The 16,033-nt window shown below is 30.1% G+C and overlaps 1 protein-coding gene across 5 annotated transcripts in view; it reads left to right on the top strand.

The window, feature by feature from the left end:
* Positions 1–129: 129 nt before the first annotated feature.
* Positions 130–16,033, top strand: part of Syt20 (synaptotagmin 20) — a 21,752-nt gene continuing 5,848 nt past the window's right edge. The window contains exons 1-8 of one of the 5 annotated variants that reach the window (XM_018450440.1): positions 368–434; positions 6,211–6,306; positions 6,389–6,543; positions 8,876–8,995; positions 12,322–12,410; positions 12,490–12,621; positions 12,799–12,996; positions 14,255–14,407. In XM_018450440.1, the coding sequence (XP_018305942.1) occupies positions 6,402–6,543; positions 8,876–8,995; positions 12,322–12,410; positions 12,490–12,621; positions 12,799–12,996; positions 14,255–14,407 (834 nt within the window). In that variant the 5' untranslated portion in view covers positions 368–434; positions 6,211–6,306; positions 6,389–6,401. Of the gene's footprint in view, positions 435–6,210; positions 6,313–6,388; positions 6,544–8,875; positions 8,996–12,321; positions 12,411–12,489; positions 12,622–12,798; positions 12,997–14,254; positions 14,408–16,033 lie in introns of those variants that run through there. The other 4 variants (XM_018450441.1, XM_018450439.1, XM_018450442.1 and 1 more) reach the window with 4 other exon arrangements.

Genomic DNA, 16,033 nt, shown 5'->3' with positions numbered 1-16,033 from the left:
TTTAGTAGCTATATATTGAATTCTTGGTATAAAATTGCAAATGTGTAGTCGTAAGTATCGTCCTATATCTCTAATTGAAATAGCCAACGCAGCGTATTACTCATCTACCCGCGAACTATCGGCAACGTCAGAGGCGTAGAACCTCCTAAGGGGAACGCCTATCTTTGTCTTGACGTATACGCATTTGTTCACTTGACTGATTGTGAGGACGCAAATGGCCACGTACGTCTGTGCTTACGAAGCAGAATGGAGCATTTAATCGATTAAGTCAGTTACCGAATAAAGTGCAATCGCAAATTTGCGCTCGCGAGTGTATAAACGCAAATTACGAATTCATCACTATAGGATTGCAACATGATTAAGCGAGTATCGTGTAAATACTTGCAAAAAGTAATCGATAATTGAATTCAGATCATCCATCATAGGCGATGTTGGTAAGTAACACTTGCAAATCGAGCATTTTTTAATGAATTGTAGTAGATTCAAAATTACTCGATAAAATAAAATTTAGGAATACCAATGTTACAAGGTTAATGACGTAATTTGAAGTTGCAATACTCTGTACCAACACAATTTTAAAAAGCAAATATAATCACTCATGTAGCTCATGTCATTGAATATCTCAGATAATGTTCAGTATGTTGATATTAAGTATTATCGGAATTAACGTTTGTGTATGTGTAATGTGAGACCTGTAATACGAGATACGCAGGATGGTATACGTGCTTGTTATGAAGCATATGTTCCGAAAGTCCCGATTGTAGTTATAATTGTTACGAACGTTATTACGTTGATTCCGGCACTGGACTTCGCTTCCTCACATGAAACTCATTATTTGTAGTGTTATTTTTGCGAAGTTAGTATATACGTAGTAAATACTTTTTACGCGTGATAATGCGAAAGTCCAAGATGCTATAATTATTCTTGTATTATTTCCAAGCAAAATTAATCTTAAAATAAATTTAATGGAAAAGCTAAACGTAATCTCTTAAATTTTTTTTAGATGTTAGTTACGAAAAAAAGTATATGACACGAAATGTCTAAAAATTTGCATTAAATAATCTCTTTCAACTTTTTGTTGAGAAAAAACATAATTGTCTTGGAATACTCTATTTCAAATCATTATTTTTTCGATCAATTATTTAATGAAAATGAAATGTGAATATAAATTTTCCAATGTGTTTTGACGGTGTTTCTTTATCATCGAACATTGTCATAATTTGTTTCGCCAATTTTTGTTCGGACATAGCCGAGAATTATTGGTAACACAGGTGTTTTCTATCTAATGTGTCAATGTGTGCTGATGTGTGTACATTAAAGCGATTTATTTTTTACATCTCTATAGTCTATGTCGTAAGAGACATATCAGCAAATGTAGTAGTAACGAATACGAGACGTGGACATTTCGTAAGTGTTTCAACATGAATAGTGTTCCACTTGATATAACTTCTATTTTCTTGCTATTTACATAATATTATTTAGTAATCTTTTAGATAAAACGTTAATTAAATATTAAGTATTTTTATAATAAATCAATTAAAACGTATATATCTGTGTTCGGCGAGGAAATTTGCTCAAGACATCAGCCGTCTTTGCGTTTCATCACATGTCTCTGTTACGATCAGTTTACCAACAATTAGGGAATGAAAGTAACGCGTTACTTGTAACGTCGTTACCGTTACAAGTTATCTTTTTTTGCTAACAAACTTATTTTAGTAACGTTATATCTTTCGTTTTTAGTAATTGTAATGGTAACGAGTTACATTTTTTTCATAGTAATGAATTTTACGATTTTTTATCGTTACTTTTTTTACCTTAACTTTGAATAGGGTAAAACCACTACATGTGAATCAGGCTAATTCCGGATCACTTTTTACATTTACATAATTATAACATTTTTCATTAAATGGTACATATCACAAGATCTTTTAGCATTTATTTTATCTCTTTCAAGTGTCAATTGAATTTAATTTTTTAGGAACGGCGCTTATACACATTTTATTGATGTCGTTAACTAATTAAATGTGCGAGGTTAACTAACGTATATATCTTTAAGAATTCATTCAAAGAGTAATATCATAAGTAGGGCAACCAAAATTATGCTGTAAAAAAACCCTTTTTAAGCGCCTAAAATATGCTCTGTGAAATTGAAAACATGTTCTAAAGAAAGGAATATAGCATTTGAAAATTACTTTTTATCGCACAAATTTTCAAAATATTAATTAAGTTTTTTACTTATAGTAACGTAATTATAAAATTAGAAAACGATGTGAAATATACAATAAAAATAGATAAAATATGTAAATATTGTGCACGTGTGGGCGAAATACCATATGCAAAAATATACTGTAATATATAGGGCTCAAAATGCATAATTTCTTATGAAATAAATTTGTATTCAGTTTATTTCTGTAGTCAAATAAAAAAAATGTATATACATATTTTGGTTGCCCTAATCATAAGGATTCTTTATGGCTTTTATATAGTAGGTAGTAAATAGAATTAGATTTCATGGAAAAAGTCAACGTTATGTTCAATTGAGATTAAATGTGTCCGCGGGTGTTGTTTAATCACCATGTTATAACGTTACTTTTTTGCGTAAATTTATTATAAAAATGTTTAAAAACTTGCCAAATCTTACAAATGATGCCATTCCGAAAAGATTTGTTTTAGGTATTAAAATAGAATATAAAATAGTATACATGTCTATATGCAAAAAATGTTACTATTTGTAATTTGACTGTTTTTTTTATTAAATTTTATTTTTTATTAAATTTTTTTAAATTTTCATCAATTTTTTTAACTATCATTGATTTTTAATTGTCACTAATTTTAAATAAACTTGAATGTGTTAAAATTGCATCATTATCCACAATTAGACCCTAGAACTACAATAGATATGGATCATCAATTATAATTTCGTTATATATACTACGATATGCATGCGCAAATCATTTTTATTATTCTTATGGAATGTAGTAACCAAAAAGGGTAAAGCATTTGGTGAATTGATCCGCAATTAATACATGGGGTCTAATTGTGGATAATTGACATTACTTTATTTAATTCAAATTGAAATATATAAAACGATAATAAAATGCAATAAAATCATTCATAATTTTTATGATCAATCATGACTATTAAATATTTTATTAATTGTTTAATATTGTTCTGGATACACAAATATGAATTTTTTTTTAAAGAGTGATCCACAATTAGTAATTTTACCTTATTTATAACATAATTTTATATATTGAATATTTATAACATAATTTTTTATAGAAAAGTCACACAGTTTGCGGGTTATTTGCGGTCGTCGTGTCATGATCCATTGCTAATGCCAACGTTTCATAAACCGTTCACTTCATCAGGGCGAGGAACGCATAGATACTTTTTATATATTCGATATTCAATCTTTGGCCACAATATTCATAATCCGTTCTTACAATTTACATCAAGAGCGTTTTAAGTAATCTCTACAGCACGAAATTGCAGGAATATTGCAGCAATATTATTTCGAAAGATTGCAATATTTCATAAAACATTGCTGCGATATTGTAGCAATATTCCTATGTCCGCAAAAATGAAATATTGCTGCAATATTTAGAGAAATATTGCACATACATATTATTAGAACATTATACAATATTTCAATCATTATTCCAGTTTTATTAATTATTAACATCTTATTGCTTAGCATTATATCCCAAAATACATACGATAAAGTTATGATAAAAAAATATTCGGGGGCCTAGAAAGCACATCCAAAAAAAGTTGGGAATTTCCAGGAGGCTCGTTAACTCGATTTGCATACTTCTTAAAAAAGATAAAACTCCTGGACATTTTTTTCTTACGAGAAGTGTATCCCTCTTGTGGCGGAGCCGCGTACTTATTTACTGAATTGTAATATTGCAACACACACACACACACACACACACACACACACACACACACACACACACACACACACACACACACACACACAATATATTGCAATATTTTCTACAAAATATTAAAATTACAATATTTTGCAATATTGTTGCAAGATTTCTAATAAAATATTAAAATTTCAATATTGCTGCATTTTTTATAATATTACGCACTATTGAAATATTGCTGCAATATTTTGTGCTGTAGAGGAAGATGCTAGTGCAGCTCTGTGATTGGTTTATGACATCTTAAAAATGTCATGCGCACACATAAATCAATGCGTGCATTCAGAACGACAACCGCTCACTGAACACTCAGTACAATGTACCTAATCACAAGCTGTTTCATCATAAGAATAAATTTTACGAATACTGATCTTCAACTTTGATGAAAATAATGCTATGTACTACAAAATTTATTATGAAAAATATCACCTCAATTAGATTGTATTTCAAGGTCGAAAATTTATTGGGCGTGTAGTTCGTAGAACTGGATATGCATATACTTGATGTCCCGAATTTAACTGGCCAAACTTCGTGAGCATGTAGGGGATCGATAAACTAATTTAGTAAATGTATACTTTGGGTTATCATCTCACCTTTTGAGTGTCTTTTAGATATGTTGTAGGGGAGAGTGTTCTGAGTGATTTACCGCAAGAATTAAGTTGGGGACGGCGTTGGTTTAGGAGATATAGTAAATTAAAGTTCCATAATATGTCTCAGTAACATTGCAGAAATGTTACTGCAAGTTTCTGTGCATACGTATGGGACATACTATATGGAACTTTAATTTACTATATCTCCTAAACCAATGTCGTTCCCAACTTAATTTTTGCGGGAAATCACTCAGAACACTCTCCCCTACAACATATCTAAAAGACATTCAAGTATTATGGCGAATTCGATTGGAAGCACTAATGTGCACTGATGCATATTAAAGCCGTTGTACTGATTTAATTTGAATATAAAAGTGAAATGCAAATATTTCGAATTATGAAATACATATTTTATTTGATAGTACAATAAAATGTATCGAGTATTTCACGATTTAATCGATTTCTTTATAAACATATCTGTACGTTATTTTTTGTGTACGCCCTGTTGCAAACAGAAAAATTCTTGTGAGATCTTCCAAGAAAATTTTCACATACGAATTTCAGACAGGAACATATAAGATCGTATCAGAATATATTGCATACAATATCTATAGGTAAATCAAGAATCTTGCATGAATCTTACACCCATGTTACATGAATCTTATAAACATGTTACACGACTTTTACACGCATGTTACATGAATCTTGCGCGCAGATTACGTGAATCTTGCGCGCATGTAACTTCAATCTTGCAAGAATATAACTGGAGTGTCATTATGAAAATATTCCAAAAGTACTATTGGAATTTTGTGTGATTTATTGCTCATATCCTAGTAAATAAAACAGACAAGTAAGGAGTTGAATGGGATTTAAAAGAATTCATTTTGACTAAAAATTAATTCTTTTTACACAAATTGAATAACGGCTTTTCGACGAAATCAAACTTAATTTGGGAAAGGAGCATAAAAAGCCTATGCCAGTTATTATAGCGAAATTATAATTTATCAATTCATTAAGATAGTGATAATATATTCAGTCATCTTCAGTATTCTAACAAATTTTTTAATTTTTCTTCATTCTTTTTCATTTCATATATTCAATCCAGTTCCTGTTCATTTAATAATTCCATTTCGTTTACTGGGATGATCGATATCTTTATTATTACTTTGGAGCGTAAAGAAATTATTTCTTAAAAGTATCTTATTAGGCTTCATACATAATTAATATCATATTCTTGGATGATCCTCTCTGTAAAGAAATTATAATATTTTTTAAGAATTTCTTATAAAGTTAAGGCAATATTTTTTCATTGCGATATAAATCATCGTGTACGATTCATGCCAGATTCTTGTATCAACTTGGAAAATAAATTATTTCGTAACTATGTCTTTTAATACTGATAAATAATCTTTCATGAAACACTTTAGAATCATATATAATATAAATCATATATAATTAATACCATATTCTTAGATGATCCTGTAAAGAAACTACTTTTTAAAAGTTTCTTATAAGGTTAAGCCAAGCTCTTTTCATTGCGATATAAATTGTTGTGTACGATTCATTTTAGATTCCTAGGTCATTAAAGATTACTGGTGAGATTCATATACAAATTATATAAGATTCTTATATGTTCATGTACGTTCATTTAGTAATTTTGATTGATCACATACAACTCTTTTAAGATTTGGTACAAAAAACTTACAAGAATTTTCAACAAGGCGGTGGCTTTAACGTGCACATCACTACTATGCACTATTATGCACTAGCAGTTTCTTTCCGTAAGGGTTGTTACTTTTAAAAAGTACCTTTCCATTCTCTACCTATAATCGATGTAAGTAACTTTGAATTCGAAAATTTCAGTGATTTTCATTGAATGTTACACGAAGATTTTTTAGGCCCGTGGGGCCTGTTAATTATAATTGTGATAGGAGTAGGAATCATCCTGATCGCGTTGCTCCTGTTCGTCTGTTTTCTCATGCCCGGTTGTATCGGCTATGAATGCTTCAGAAAACAAAGTAAGTATAATCATAAAATACTCGACTTAATTCTTTTTATGTTAAATATCCCAGTCAGAAATAGTTTCTCGAAAAGACGTCGTTTCAACGTCGTTTCGATAGAAAAGTTGTCGATTCGAAACTTGCGACCGAAATTTCAACATTTTCGAGTGATAAAAAATTACGTAGAGAATTTATGTAGAGAATATAATGAGAGTTTGATACATTTTTAATATTTTTGGTGTAAATATGTGATACGTAATCTTATATTTTGAATATTTTCATTCAAAGATCGGATCGACATTTTTTTCGATTTCATTTCGACAATTGCAATATCGCTCTAATCATAAAAGCTTTCTCAAAATTTTTCAGAATTTCTAAATAATTTTATAATTTTTTAGAAAATTTTGTTATACAAATTGTTACTTTATAATCGAACGGTCGCGAAACGAAGAAATCGTGGAGTCCACTGAACGCAACAGTTCTACCCCTGATAAATAACATTATTTTTATTTGTACTTCGTACTAGTTTATTTAATATAATCTTATTACGCGCGTCACTTTTGTATTGAAGAATTTCAGAGAATAATGTCTCTACCATAAATGCTGTCAACCTATTAGCTGTCTCTTACCATAAATGAGCATAAAATCAAGGAAAAATATCATCGACTCTATTTAATTCTAGTTAGACTAATTCTAGCTCGAATCGATATCGAAATGATCTCGATTTTTAAATTAATGAAATTTAAATGTTGATCTATCATACAAGTTTCCAATATCATTTGGAAGTATAAAAATATACTACTAGTGTCATTGCTACTGCAGTAGTATTATTACTGATACGCAATAGTGTCAATGCTGGGCTAATAGTGTTACTACTGTAGCAGTATTGTATATGACGACATATGACGTAACATATAGAACTATTTCCAGTAATTGTAATATTTGGTATAAAAAATTTATTAGAGTAAAAAATACACATATATTATTAGAGCAATTAGTATTATTTCAGCTAATAAAAATAATATTTTACAGTATTATTAAAAACAAGTTATTATCATAGGTATCATCATTTGTACATTACTATTATATTTAACATTAATTATTTTTTCTATGTGTTCCACCTCTTTCACAACATCTTTGACCAGATATGTTACAACTATACGTCCATTAGCATTATAGGTGTTCATGGTTCTTCGAAGGAGCAGTTCCCGTACGATCACAAAAATCAAGCGTAGTAAGAGGTTCGGATACGGATGGGTGACCGCGCATGGGTGCATCATAAAATTAGTTCTCGAATTCATAAAGGAAATTTTTTTTTTATTATAATTTTGTCGTGTATTCTCTAAAATATGATGCTAATCAATAATACTTATTTTCACAATAAAATTTCAATGAAATTTTGATGAAATTTTCTCCACCACTATTACACTATTAGTGACACTATTAGTCAAATTTACTTATTGCATTAGTGACACTAGTAGTATATATTTATGCGGGCTAGACCAATTCAAAATTTTATTTCCAATTCGAAAATTAATCGAAATTGGAGTCAAAAATCCGTCGAAATCAATAACAATTTCGAAAATTTTCGACTTTTATCTTCGACATCGAAACGACGTCTTTTCGAGGAACTATTTCTGACTGGGATATTTAATTATTCGCAAACAGTTTTCTAAAATATTTTAGATCAATAAATAATGTTTAAGAATAAAATTAACATCATTAAATATGTGTCGCCAAACAAAGATAATTATATAGTTGTTCCCAATGTAAAATACTTGACATGTACAATCTCACCTAGAGAGGGAGTTCACTTGCACACTGTTGCAATGGTCCACTGCCAATCATAGCGACTTCTACGTGGGGAGTTTTTATATATATTGATTTTTTTTTTATTTTAGCGCTACGATTGGCTTGTGCGTAATTGGCTTGTATGCAATTGATATACATATGTATATTATATACCTGGATAAATATTATTTCTTTCGTTTTTTCTCTAACGTTGTACAATTAAATACGTCAATTAGCTAACAATGCATAAAAATTTCCTAGTATTATTGCTAAAAACGTATAATTTATTTTCTTTCATATTACATTTATCCGCCGCATTATTCATACAATTATCATACAACAGCCGTACAGCCTATGTAAGGAGATAAAACTTAAAGATTGTTTAATAAGTATCTAAAATTATGCAAGAAGAATATTTAAATATCGTATAAATGTTGAAGCATCAGCTTATAAATAATATACGAAGAAAATAGAAATCCAGCGAAGAACATGAGAGTATTTATTCTTAAATCGCTATCTAGGACAAAAATGGATAGGTATTTAAAATATTTTTTCGCAGGCAAAGAGGTCAAAAGTGCGCCTCTGCAAACGAAGAATCAAGAGAAGGAGAACTTAAAATTAAATGACGTCAGCTATAGATCTTGGAGACTCGGTAGTCTATATGAAAATGACAATAATGGTATAAATTTTTTACTGCATTCTGTTCAATTTTAGGACCTTTAAAATCTTGATTAGTTTCACGTGTTTCAGATTACATGAGAGCTTACCTTATTTTTTAATTATCAACTACTTTGCTAGTTTATAAAAAATATCAATAGTTAGATAAACAGCAAGAGTAAATTGCAAGTCAGCAGATAATATTAATTCGTCGTCTTATATTACACTGGAATGTTATATGATATCAAAATATTTTAAATTAATATAGATAGATATATTATATTTTATAAGTTTAATTCAATTTTCATTTATCATTGGTCTATTTTCAAAAAACTGCAGCATTCTTTATAAATAATGATTTCTTCGCATTATACTGGATATTGTAAATTAATCTAATTTAATTTAATTGTGAGATTAGAAACAATTAAGACCGTTTATGTGAAAATATCACCTAAATACGAGAGAAGCGCTACTTTCAATCAAAGTTAGATGTTAAACCATGTATTCTTTCAATGAATTTATCTTATTGTCAGAAATATGATTGCGTGCCGATTATTTTCGGACTTTCAACACATTTAATCCGAAATATTAATAATCTCCCGCAAATTTTAATAAGAAACCCATCTTAAAACTTGTAAAGAACGTATTGCGAAAAGGATTATCTCGGCCGGAGGTTTTACAACCTTACAGGATTAGTATTATTAATAATATAATAATTAATGTTATTTTAGTTTTACATATATAATAATATCTATTGCACTGTAACATACTGTGACACAGATCCTAATGAAGCGATACTGATGCTCGAGAATCAGATCTAGATCACTGTCGGTATTTAATTTTTATATTGATTTAGGGATATTATATATTACTATTACTTATCACAAATTGATGCCTATTAATAAAAAAAACCATGTTACATGACGCAGCAGCCAACCAAAACACACACACATACATACTATGGCTGCGGTCGCTTGCAACGCTGTGAGCATCAATTGTCTTTGTTTAATATTTAATAAACAACAAGGATGAAACAACTTAAAGCGTTGTGATCGTCAAAAAGCGAACACACACATATTCGTCGCCATTTTGAGAGCACTTCCGCTGAATGTCTAGACTCTCCACTTCTAAGGACTCTAGTAACCGATGGATTGCTGGTTCGAGTCTGTGCCGGCACTTTTTCCCCCCCTTTTTTTTATTTTAATATCTATGTTATTTCTATGTAAAATCAATCAAATTTATAGCAATCAACTTTTATGAAAAAACGCACATTTCATTTACAACGTAACGGAAACATGTGATAAATAAAATCCAACGCAATGAAAGCAAGTAAAAAATGATTGAATGCGACGTCGAACGGTCGACTATTATACGAGTTTCTATTACACCTTCCCCATCTCTTCGCAAGGTCTACCCAACATCTTTTGAATACATTCTTTCATTCCTCGTACGTTCGTTCGATCTATACTATTACCTGCGGAAGTGATCGACTTGAGGGTTCAAATGACCGCATTGAAATTGTCACAGTACCAAATTTCTCTTGTGATTCCGAGAATTAAATGTTTTCGAGAATTTTGTGTTCCAGATTACATTCAAAAATATATAAAAATTTCAAGTTAAATTACAAAATTAACCAAAAAATGAAATCAACATAATGAGAGAGAACACAAAAAATAAACTTTAACACAAAAAAAGAACGTGTTTAATGTTTGCCCGCTCTCGTTGTATTAGATTTTATTTATCATATATTCGTTACATTGTAAATAAAATGTGCGTTTTTCAGAAAAGATTTATATTGAATATCCATTGATTACAATAAATTTGATTGATTTTACATAGAAATAACAAATATTAAAATAAAAAAAAAGGGAGAAAGAAAGTGCCAGCAGATTCGAGTGATCCAGCAGTTACTAGAGACCCTATAATCAGAGACTGGCCAACATTTAATAGCTGATGTCAAGAGCTTTTCAAAATACTATAATAAAGTTATTTTTCATTAAGTCCTTTTCGAGTTATAAGGCTTGAAAGTTACAGTATCGCCGGCATTAGCGTTACGCAAGGTATCCGATCGATGGCTAAAACCTCTTGAATGTTGTTCAGAATAATGTTCTGGGAAACATTTGTCAAGATCAAAGTTATTGGAGATTGTATGTCTTATTTCCATTTTTACGTACAAATAAATTCTTACAAGAAGAGGCTCAAACGTTCGGAATTTAGAAAAATTTAAAACTTATGGTACGTGAAGTGTATCACTCAGACATTACTTTGGCCAAGTAGTAAGATGCAATTCTCAGCCATTGTCGAGAAAATTGACTTTGAAAAATTCCGAGCGGTATTTGTACCGCTAGAGACTCTTTAATCAGAGACTGGCCATAAGGATTTCGTCAAATTTTTCCAAGTGAGAAAGAAGTATAGGCTATCTCACTCTTCCAAAAATAGCGGTGTGTATGCATGATGTATACACACTGTTATTGGTCGGACACCTTGTGTAATGCTAATGCCGGCGATACTGTAACTTTCAAGCCTTATAACTCGAAAAGGACTTAATGAAAAATAACTTTATTATAGTATTTTGAAAAGTTCTTGACATCAGCTATTAAATGTTGGCATAGAAAATAGAGTATTCCATTTAAAATATCAATCTGACCTTGGCGACGCCACCCAAGATCAAACGGATGTGATAGATGTGAATAGATCTTTTTAAATCCTACAACTTTTGTCTGAAACATTTGTCCCATAAATGCATACTTTCCGAGATATTCAGCCGGCCCGAAACTTTTGGCGGGCACTATATAATAATATAATAAACTGAAAAAGTTATAATAAACTAAATATCACTTATAAAATTATGTGTGTGTACGTATAATTTTGTGATATTTTAATAACGTCTTAATGACGTCTCTAACGTCAATAAAACATCATAAAAGCGTTATTAATTATAATGTCACTTTGCTACTTTAGACGTATCATATTGCCACAATATTACTGTGATATTTCAATGTTGGTTATTAACATGTATTACATCAGTAATATTTCTGTGATATTATATTGTAATACGTAATATTTCTGGCATATTGCAATATTATTGCGATATTATCGTGATATTACGCTATGTGAAATATTACATGTATTAACATTTAACATTTAACTTTGACTGAAAGTGGCGCTCTTCTCATATTTAATTTAATTTTGTTAAAATTTAAATCTGATCGTATACATTTAAAATGTGACTGACAAAAAGTGCCAAAAAATCATAAGAAATTTTCTTAAAGTCAAAGATCAATGTCTATCATCGATCAAGAAATTAATTTTTAGCGGAACAATAAAATGGAATATCATGCTATGCAGGTACTATTAGTGAGAATGCAGAATCTCAGAGAAACTCGTTCAATTCTATCACTGCTCAGTATAAGAATATGGACTGTTCTTCTACACTGGTAATTATGCACAGTTAACAAGAGCTTCATCATGTCATTGCACCATTTGGCAATTAATTTACTCTTCTGAAAATTACAGAATTTGATTTATCCAGATAAACAGAAAAATGATAAAAAGGTGAAAGAGTTTCCGATCGAATTGACAATGAGCTTGCAATATTTGCCGCCCTGTGATAATATTATCCCCGGAAAGCTCGTTATCGGTATTGAAGTGCGTTATTGGTATCTTATACATGAAGTTATTATAAGAAAATTTTACTAATAATAACATAAATATTAAAAATGTTTTATATTGATCCATTAATTATTTACGTGATTTGTTATTCTGATTAAAATGTAATCACGTAATAAAAATGAAATACACACATTCTACATTTATCTGTTTTAGGCGCTGTGTGGCCTTCCTCCCAAACAATATAACGGTACATTGGAACCTTACGTTGCAGTGAATATTATGAAACAGTCATGGAGCTACAAAAAGCGGCAAAAATTGCATAGTTTTAGAACAAGGGGCATCAAGCATACCGCCAGTCCGATTTACAAAGAGACTTTTGCTATTGCAAACACAAAGCCACAGGAAGCTAAGGTAAATTCTTTAGTATACAGAATATTATATATTTGAAAAAACATATATATATATATATTACTATATAATTTAATATTTCGATATAAATTAATTCTACAAGGTAAGTTACAAACAGAAAAAAGTAACACTCTTTACCGAAAAGAAAACGAAAACGGTAATAAGTAACACGTTATTTCCCTACCCTGCATACATGTACATTCGGTATCAGCTCTTTATTGGCATTAACATTATATAGTTCATTCATTTATAATTTGTATTTTCTATGAATGTACCTAATTGTACGATATATACATTATAAATTAATATCTCGTGAGGATTTAATAGTACGCGCGTTGCTAATTTATTATGCAAGATATTAAGGCCAGTATTCATAGTTCGTTCCTTATTTTTAAATGGTCTTAAGTAATGTTTTAAGATGCTAATACAGTTGTAGAGTTATGACGTTTTAAGACTATAGGGGAGACCGGACCGGTTGTCACACGGGATTGATTGTTAAGAAGTTAATACCTATATTATATGTATAATCAATATATAAACATATAACGTGATTCAGAACAAATGTTTCCCTGTTGCAAATTTTTACAAGAAAAATTCTTGTGACATCTTCCAAGAAAATTTTCACATACGAATTTCGGACAGGAACATACAAGATCGTATAAGAATATATCGCATACGATACCTATAGGTAAATCAAGACTTGCATGAATCTTACACCCATGTTACACGAATCTTACAAGCATGTTACATGACTTTTACACGCATGTTACATGAATCGCAGGTTACGTGAATCTTTCAAGAATATAACTGGAGTGTCATTATGAAAATAATTCGAAAACTGTTACAACCAGCCCCAGAGCCTCCCCTATTTAAGACGGTCTTAGATATACATAAGATCCAGCTATAAGTACCGACCTGAAAACATCTATGATTAGATAGTCAATACAAGTCAATACACGTAAATCGTATTCCGTACTCTATGATTATGTTTACACGGCTCGATTTATGCCGAAGTTATACAATAATATCAGTGTTAGGAAAAATTGGCCGATCATATTCATTTCATTCATTTCAGTCATTCCATTCATTTAAGTCATTCCATTCTTCAGAGGAACAGCTATGATTGGTCAGTTTCATAACATCAATGTTATAGCTTTGATGTAAATCGAGCCGTGTAAATATAGTCATTAAATAGCATTGCTTATCGCAGGAGATGGAGCAAAATGCTTCGATTAATTTCCGATAATTATTTTCTTTTCAGGAATGGATATTAGATATCACTGCGTATGATCATGACAGATACGCAAATCACACAGAATTATGTTCGCTTAAGGTATTGCTAAAAGATATGAAGAAGATATTTTACAACCCGGAAATTCACATGTTTAATTATAAAATGAAGCCGTCTTATCAGGTGATGTATTAATAATGCATATATTAAAAAAATATAAGTGATAATTTAAAAGTGGTAGTTAATAACAAACAAATACAGATTTAAAAAATAAAAGACATTAAATAATAACACAGATTTTTTAATACATTTCGAAACAAAAGTTAAAAAAATAATAATTGAATCAGTGAGTGCAGAAAGAAACAAGTCCAGTTTTGTTCGAAAATAAATTTCTTTTTATTAATCTTGAAATGGATAGATGCGCTTTTAGTGCAAATAGGGCACTCATCCCAGGCTTCTAGGGACTTAAAATTGAAAATGAAAGATGTGAGCAGAAACAGCATTAGTGCAAGACTCGCAAGATTCAAGATTGGAAAAAAATAGAATACTACATCCCATTTAGAAGCTTTTTGATGAGATTTCCGAATGGCTAACGACTAAACTTGAAGGGCTTAATAACGCAGACCGACATGAATTTTGATCCAGACGGCAGTATTTAATCCCGAAGGTTTTCGGCATGCTAAAACTAAATCCGTACCCAAAATTGCTCTATCGCGTCAGGTTTCCAAGATAATGTAATCCAAAAGTGCCAAAAAGGCCTATTTTGGGCATTTTTAGATTGAAATATCTCGTAAACATGATGTGATGAAGCAATTTTGGCTACGGATTCGAATTCGGCATGAAAAAATCTACGAAAATCACCTATGATTATAAATGGGTTAGCACAGTAACATGAAAAAAAATTAGATATATTGCAAGTATGTTCATCAGCTTTAAGGCGTCTCCCTAGACGACATGGTCAATGTATACGCCAACTTTAATCCTGGAAAAGGATTTCCTCTGTAAAAGATGAAAAAAGTAATTGTAAATATATGGTACAAAAATCATAGCAATTATACAGACAACTTTTGAATCCCCTTATTAAGGTCTAATATTGAAAGTGAATAAAAGTGTGATCTCTTCTCCCCCGAAGAAGTCGAATACACATATTTATTGTGTGGATACTATGGCCCGTTTAAAAACGTCCAAACAGGAGGAATAAAAGCAAACCAAACCAACACATAGTGGTTAAAGAACCGGCCTAGCTTAACTACTATTATAGGGAAATAAAATTGTAGTTTAAAATCAAATAACTGGAATATCTTTTGAATAAAGGTTTCTTTTCTAATTGATAAACTATTGGCTTTATTTAACTCTTTTCTTAGATTTGTAATATTCTCATTCTCTCTTAGTGTAATTTTGTATATTGATCTAACTCTAAATCAGTTTTTAAATTATTAAAGCATAACTGAGCGATTTCGAAACAAATAAAGATTTTATTACGTAAATAAAGATTTTGTTAATTTTATATCAATGTACCAATTTTTTCTTGATTGTAGCATCATTATTGATAATTTTCGGTTTCCATAAGAACAAAAACATGTAAGAAGATATAGAAATAAAACAATTCCCGAATAGTCATGAAAACTCTAAAAATTTGTACTCTCCTTTCATATAAAAATATTAATACTGCTGAAATTTTTATATCTTTATTTATTTTTATGTTTAATTTATAAAATTATATCTTCTCAATTACTTATGATAAACAAAAAAATAAAATAAGATATTTTATCATGTAAAATATAAAATAAAACATTTAAATAAGGAAAG

This window comes from Mycetomoellerius zeteki, unplaced genomic scaffold (assembly GCF_001594055.1).
Source record: "Mycetomoellerius zeteki isolate Tzet28-1 unplaced genomic scaffold, Tzet1.0 scaffold28, whole genome shotgun sequence".
Lineage (NCBI taxonomy): Eukaryota > Metazoa > Arthropoda > Insecta > Hymenoptera > Formicidae > Mycetomoellerius > Mycetomoellerius zeteki.
This window is presented reverse-complemented; position numbering and strand designations above follow the sequence as displayed.